Source organism: Rhododendron vialii, chromosome 3a (genome assembly GCF_030253575.1).
Source record: "Rhododendron vialii isolate Sample 1 chromosome 3a, ASM3025357v1".
Classification (NCBI taxonomy): domain Eukaryota; kingdom Viridiplantae; phylum Streptophyta; class Magnoliopsida; order Ericales; family Ericaceae; genus Rhododendron; species Rhododendron vialii.
The window spans coordinates 1,291,222-1,298,563 of record NC_080559.1 but is presented as its reverse complement, the minus strand read 5'-3'; the positions used below and the strand labels follow the sequence as shown (position 1 = coordinate 1,298,563).

Genomic DNA, 7,342 nt, shown 5'->3' with positions numbered 1-7,342 from the left:
TTAAATTTTTAGTTTTGCGTATATAAATGTATACGGATCGAATTGGTTTGGAATCTGAACCATCCAAGTATATTCACAGCCCACACCATTTAACTTGTTTCTGATATTTTAAAATTGGAACCAAGCAACACTACTAAAAAACCAAACCAAACCATTCGGTTTGGATTAGTTTGAACTTTCGTTTTTTTTAGCTCAGCCATACTGTTAGAAAGTATTGTACCGTCACATCCCTTAACTAATTGTAGGCGTTCCCACCACACCTATGTCGGGACCGAAACTAAAATCTCATCAGAGTGGTAAAGTGGGCCGATACGAAGACTCCATCAGTTTCTAGCCTACAAGAGACAATGAGCAGACCCGAACATCCTAAGAAATGGCCAGCCCATTAGCAACCGGCCCATATCCACTAGGAGAAAAACGCAAAATACAACAGATGATTAGCAGTTCTATTACACCCCAATCACAAAAGGTAAGAAAAAAAATACTACATCTCTTTCAACTAATTTTCATAACTGCAAACGAGAGAGGATATGGAGGGGAAACGATTTTTGTGCTCTCTTTTTATTCTCTTGCACTCATGTTACGGTGTTTTTAAAATACGTGAAAATTACCAAACTATTAACACATTCACTTTTCACATATAAAGTGCATTTTTTTTTTCGTTTCACAGGAAATTCATAAACAACATTAGAATGTAGTATTAATTATCTTTCTGAAGAGCTAATTGACAAGCTTGAAAGAAACGCCCCACCGTTGGTACGTGGAAAATGACCCGTTAGTCGACAGAAATCGATACTTTCGACATTTGCACATTATCTCGAAAAAAAGGGAATTGGTTTTTATACTCTCCTTTTTTACATCTACACTCAATTTTTTTTTTGTCTTTAGTAAATAAAATACATACACTTTTGATACTAAAAAACAAAAAATAAAGAATGTGTAACTTTGTATGACAAAAAATAGAATGTGAAAATCAATTCCGGAAGAAAATAGAAATTGCAAATTTTCAACTAGGAGTATATTGTACTCGTACTTTGAAAGATGGAGGGATCTTTCCGTGAATTAACGAACTTTTTGGTCGATACACTTGATTAGAGTTTATAGAAGTTTCTGGACTCCTATGTGTCCTGTTGACATCCAAACGGCACGTACAGACTACGGCACCGTACAGACTACGCCTCCGACACCCAGACGAGGGGGACCATATCCATGGTCCATATGTGCTGGAGTCTTCGAGAGAGTCGAATACACAGTAGACTTCACCTTCACGGAGAGTTAAGCTGCTGGAGTATTACATTAGCTCATCCAAACCGGACCTCAACAAGATTATCCCATTTCTCCTTCAAACGTCTCCGAGGTTTTTGTCAAAGGTAATTCTTTACTTGAAGAGCCTTTCTTCCTCTTCTGGAATCTTTCTGGCTTTCTTTTGGTTTCATTGTCAAATTTGTCAAATTTCTTTTTTTTTTTGGAAGACTTACTTTATCTGGGTTTATTGTATGTTTTCCTTCTAAATTCTTGGGCGTTTTTTCCTAGCTAATTGAGGATTCAACAGGTTTCATTTCACTTAATTCCCCATTTTGTACTTTTAGTTTCATTTATGTTCTGGACATATTCAGTTGCTAGTTTAATCAAGGATTTCTTTTTATCCAGTTTGAGAAGAAATATCTGGATTCCAATTTCATTGTTATTATCGATTTCACAGCTACATATACCAAATCCGGCCAATTGAATCACTTTTGCGAGACATTTGTTCTGGTTAAATCTTTTAAATGCAAATTGTCCATCAAAATACTCCTTGATTTATGCTGTTCACAATTTACGCGGTCAGAGCATATTACTGTTTATAATTTTGTTGTCATACATACTGGTACTCGGTAATTCACCTCAATTACAGTAGTATTTGTGCTTGTGTCCATTAGAAAGCATTTCATTCCAATCTTTTCTGATCTTTGGTCTATCTGCTTCAAGGACTTGGTCATGTCACAACCGTAGAGGCTATATTGAACCTATTTTAGATTTTCGTTTATTTGATTAACCTCAATACTTCCCAACTATGAGTTGTAGCAAGTTTACATGTCAAATTAGAATAGACTTTAAGATGCAAAGAACACAACTAGTACATTTTTGTCACATTCTAGCCATAGGTCCATAGCTGTGAAGCCGTCTCTGGGGCCAAAATGGCTGCTCTAGTTCTATGCTTTTGTTCTTATTGTCTCACCATCTACAAAACGTTGAACGTTTTGCTCCTCAATCTGGTCAACCACCGGGAGTTCAGAGTGTTTCAAATCTTGCATTGGCATGAGTTTTGATGTCAGATATCTATTGCAACAACAATAATACTTAAGTAGAATGAGGCAAAATTATAAGTGTGGCTTGATTCCGTTTGGACTTGTGTATTGAAAGATTGAACGAGGTTTTAAACCCTCGACCATTGCGGAAAAATAGTTATTTTATCATTTATCGTAATGGGTTCAGAAAATAGATAGTATTTATATTGGCATATTCACACTTTTTTCTTCTAGGACCTATACAGATGCCTAACTTAGTTTGTTCTCTGTAGAAATAACCTTCTTACCTAGCAGAGATTTTGAAATTTTATGTTGAACCCGAGGGAAATGACCTTCCTCCCTTGAATATTACAGTTCTCAATTCTGCCCACTAGATCCATTTGCCTTCGAATTGGTAAAAGTTGCGATTTTGACTGACTAAGAGTCCTGAACTCAGATCTTTAATTCTTTTCACTAATAATCTATTCAGACTAATCCCCTATTTTTCTTTTTCCTGTAAGATTGGTAATGAAGTGGCGTTTCTGCTGTGCAGTGGTGTGTTGAGTTTGGCCACGTAAGGTGCCGTGGCTGTGAGGCGTTGGGTCTCCTATGGTTATGCCAACATAATGGTTTGTTCTCGCTTCAGTTCTTATGTGAAAAATGTGGTCCGCTTGAGAGGGTGTGCACAAAGACGGATGAGTAACCACACAAATGGAATCGTTTTTCAAACCCCGACCACATCATGTGGTTTCTGTATTTCCAGTGGCCAATCCAAGCTGAAATATAGTGGCAAATATTTTGCCAAGACAAACTCTTTTTCATCATTTATTGGCTTCCAAGCATCACAGGGGAGTTGTTTTCGTCCTTTCAGTTTAACGCAGAGGAGCAACTGGCATTCTCTAACTATTGAAAGTGAAGTTAGATCTACACAACCCCAGAAGATATGCTTTGATTTTTCATCTGGGTGCCAAAACATGAAGTTCAAGCTTTCGGTTCCAAATCTAGGGATTATTCACAAAGTAAAATGTAACGTGGGACCACTATCTTGGCCGCGAGGATGTGCATCTGCAGGCTTAATTGGTGGACTATTGGTTTGTAATTCGACTTCTGAACCAGTACATGCTGAAGCTGCCCATTCAGAGGACAACCAAGAAGACCCATCTGTCACCTTTTCTCATGGGAAGAAAGTCTACACTGACTACTCTATAACTGGTGAGCAGAGTGTTACTACCACGACTTGCGCTCTCTTTTTATTTTCTTTTTGTGCTTCAACGTTTTCCACAAACTTTTGGATGATGTTTCCAGCGGCTGTAATTTGATGTTAATAAATGCTCCTTTGCGTACAGGCATACCAGGGGACGGAAGATGTTTGTTTCGCTCTGTTGCTCATGGCGCTTGTCTACGATCAGGGAAACCTGCTCCAAATGAGAGCCTTCAGAGGGAATTAGCAGATGATTTACGGGCTAGAGTGCGTTCACATGCCTTCAGATCATAATGACATGTTGAAGATTGTTTGTTCCTTTCACTTAAATTTCTAGTAAATCACTCTGCAATTTTTAGACAAGTCCTACATGCTTGTACTTTTCAGTTATGACCACACATCAGAACTTCATTCTAGTGGTAAACTAATACCCGTTGTGCTGGTTCATATACTGGGACTCTCACCATGGGAAATATTTCCACTTTCTTCACAACTGGGATGCAGTCCGTAGCGGTGGGAGAAAGTGTAGGGTTTACAGACTTAAGTAGGGAATAGGCATGGTTTTTTTGAAGGCATGATGCTCAAATTGAGGTAGCAAAATTGTCCCGTGTATGTTATTGTTTTTTCTTAGAGGAGATTGTTATGCGGGCATCAGTAACCTATATTACATGGACTCCTACAATTAAGTACCCCTGTCGGATGCTTGGTGCCTGATCAAGGGTGTGGTATGTGCCTGATATCCCACAACTTTTTTGACTATTTTCACGGTCGTTCTTCCACTTAATTGAATCTGAAAGTTTCAGCATTCAGTGTTGTTTGATAACACAGTTTATCACTTAAAATCGAACACATTGAATCAAAGTACATTAAGTTCATTTGTAGCTGCATTTCATATCACTTAATATTTGTGTATTTGTTCTTATCATTGTCGTCATTTACATCATGTTGGATAATTGCTATATGGTGTACAGTGAGCTAATTGCCTTCTTTGCCACAATTTTTTTAGCCAAGTTGGCATGCCTAGGAGTTTGAGTTTTATGGGTCCAATCCTAGGTATGTACCCACAAGGGACACTCTAGTTGGGTTTCATGTAACATAGTAAATGTTTCGCATATTTACGTGTAGAGAGAGCCTTTTTTTGGTAAGATGGGAATATATATATATATATATATATATATAGAGAGAGAGAGAGAGAGAGAGAGAGAGAGAGAGAGGAATTTTCAAGTGAGGGATCCCTCATTTTAACAAAATGAGGGACTTTCATTTCCCGATCAAATTTTGAAAATCCGAACCGTTCAATGTGTGCAGAACGTAATTTATGCGAGACCCACTATATATGTTGAACTCGCTTTCCTTGCAGTATCCAGCTATTTGTGTAGTGCATTCAAGATGCTGATCTTTTCTGTTCTTTATTTTTTTCAGGTGGCTGATGAATTTGTTAAAAGACGAACAGAGACGGAGTGGTTAGTCCTCTGAGCTGTTTCAATCTTGCAACGTAACTTTCTGATTTCGTTTTTACTCATCTGGAGCTACATAGTTATTAAATCGTTAGCCCTGCATGGAAACATTCCTCCTAGAGTAGTTGTTAATGCAAATAAGAGAAACTCTGTTACAGCAATTTTTGTACATTCAATGTATTCTATGGATAGAGGAATACATAGAATTGAACATAGTAACATAAGCATTTGATAGATTTTGTTGAAATTGTTCGTTTGGAAATTTCCCGAAATGCTAAATTTAGGTTCTTCTCTCCATCAGAAAAATAGGGCCATTATGCTCATTACTAAACTTGTTGAAGAGATGAAACATAACCAAGGTATATCTCTGAATTTCTGATGGCTCGGATGTATCTATGTCTACCAATGTGATTAGGTTTGTAGAGGGAAATTTTGATACTTACGTATCACAAATGCGGAAGCCACATGTATGGGGAGGTGAGCCTGAATTATTCATGGCTTCACATGTTCTCCAGTAAGTGTCTCTCTCTCTCTCTCTCTCTCTCTCTCTCTCTCTCTCAGTTGTGTCTGTTCAGCCATATAGTTAACAAACTTAACATGTATTTGAAATCTATGAGATCAAGTCAGCTGATTATCTTCAAAGGCAAAGCAGATGCTTGGTGACTTGATCCAGTCACCAATCTTGGTTTGTATGATCTTTGGATCACTGCCCTGAGAGTGAAAATTTCGGGTAAACTAACAGCAGCAATGTTCAGTTAGATAAGGTGCACTCAAAAAGAATTTACAATGAGGGTAGGAGATGTTCTAAGCTGAGAGTTGTTTTCCTACTACTACTCCTCTTATGGCGGTAGTTTTACCTATAAAACCTTTTTCTCATTCACATTTGGCCTTGTGTTTTTTGATTGCTCTAGTATTGAATCTATGCTTCAGCGATTGATACTAAGTAGTTAGTAAATCCCATTTCCACAAACCAAGAAAATAACAGCGAAAGGGCATACCCCAGCATACAGACAACTCAAGACCGGGACAAAATCACCCGACATGAGGCCCTTCCAAAAACTAATCCAACTTAAAAACATTGCACCGGTCCTAATCGACTCCCATGCAGAATTCATAGAGTACTCCCCACTTGGGTGGGGCGCCACCAAACAGCCTATTTTAGATTCATCTGGCCTTTGTTTAGGAGGGGTTTGAGCCAAAACGGTCTGAGTCACTCTATTCCTTGCCCTAGGTCGTCTCCACTCACCATTTGAATTTTTGAAGAGACTTTGGCTTGTGAGGATCTTCCAAGATAATTCACAACACTATCCCCATACCTTCTCTTGGTCTTGTACCTTGCCTCAATCTTTTGTGGCTAGTATTTGGCCTTCTCTCGATGTACCCTTTGTCGAGTTACTCTATAAAATTTTTGTTGCCGATCAAGAAAAAACACCATCTCCAAACCTTTTATATAAGGGACCCGATGGGTAAGGACAAAACCTGTCTCTCATGCCATTTCAACCTTAGGCTCATTAAACACCCCCAATGAAGACTGCACATTTCTGCAGATTTAGATTCAATCCTGAGTAGAGGTCGAAATCCACTAGAACTTCATTGATCGAGTAAAGAGAAGAGCTATCTGCTCTCTCAATAGAAAGGGCCACCCGCAAATCCCAGACAACATATTTTCAAGTTTAGGCACCTGGGACGATATGTGAAGAAGACAAATCTTTTCATAGACCAAAGTACTGATGAAATTACACTAACCATAACCAAACTAACGATCTCATAACTGCAGGATGCCAATAACGGTATTCATGCATGATCCGGATTCAGGCGGGTTGATAACCATTGCTGAGTATGGGCAACAACAGTATGGCAAGGAGAATCCCATCAAAGTACTGTATCATGGCTTTGGCCATTACGACGCGTTGCAGATTCCAGGGAAGAAGGGTGCCCCATCAAGACTCTAGTAGTAATCATATATCCCCAAGGAAAAATAGAGGCGAGTAATGGCATCAGTACTACGTAGAGAAGAAAGGTTAATAATAAAAGTCCTAACACTATTTGTTATTCTTATTTCCTCATTTGTGTTTTCATACTGTATCCTGGGGCTTTGAAATGGTCCAAATGGAGCAGCACTTGTGTACTGTATTAGTGACTGTAGTAAGATGAAAATCTTCACTTTCTTCTACCATGCTGTATTGCACTCTGATTGAGTGAAGTTGCTGGGACTGGGACAATGAAATCTGCAGGAGGTGGAATATTTGCAGTTGCAAGTGGAACAAGATAATTTGGTTATCCGATCACTTCTGCGTTTTTGGCTTTTCAGTTAAGCTCAAAACTGAACACCACGGCTAGTGTGGTTGGTTTGTTACTCTGGTCCTGAGTTCGACCGTCTGACAAAAGAGAAATTATTCCCAAATACCATCGACTTA

The 7,342-nt window shown here is 38.7% G+C and overlaps 1 protein-coding gene across 3 annotated transcripts; it reads left to right on the top strand.

Annotated features, from left to right (window-relative positions):
• The first annotated feature begins 1,112 nt into the window (after positions 1-1,112).
• Positions 1,113-7,128, top strand: LOC131320797 (OVARIAN TUMOR DOMAIN-containing deubiquitinating enzyme 4-like). Of its 3 annotated transcripts, none has more exons than XM_058351657.1 (6): positions 1,113-1,370; positions 2,821-3,479; positions 3,614-3,735; positions 4,891-4,931; positions 5,341-5,439; positions 6,703-7,128. In XM_058351657.1, the coding sequence occupies exons 2-6, from the start codon at positions 2,894-2,896 to the stop codon at positions 6,875-6,877; spliced, it is 1,023 nt and encodes a 340-aa protein (XP_058207640.1). In that variant the 5' UTR covers positions 1,113-1,370; positions 2,821-2,893; the 3' UTR covers positions 6,878-7,128. The 3 variants fall into 3 exon arrangements, with proteins under 3 accessions (XP_058207640.1, XP_058207641.1, XP_058207639.1); XM_058351656.1 differs by lacking the exon at positions 1,113-1,370 and adding an exon at positions 1,414-1,552; XM_058351658.1 differs by lacking the exon at positions 5,341-5,439 and having other exon boundaries at positions 1,129-1,370.
• Positions 7,129-7,342: the final 214 nt, after the last annotated feature.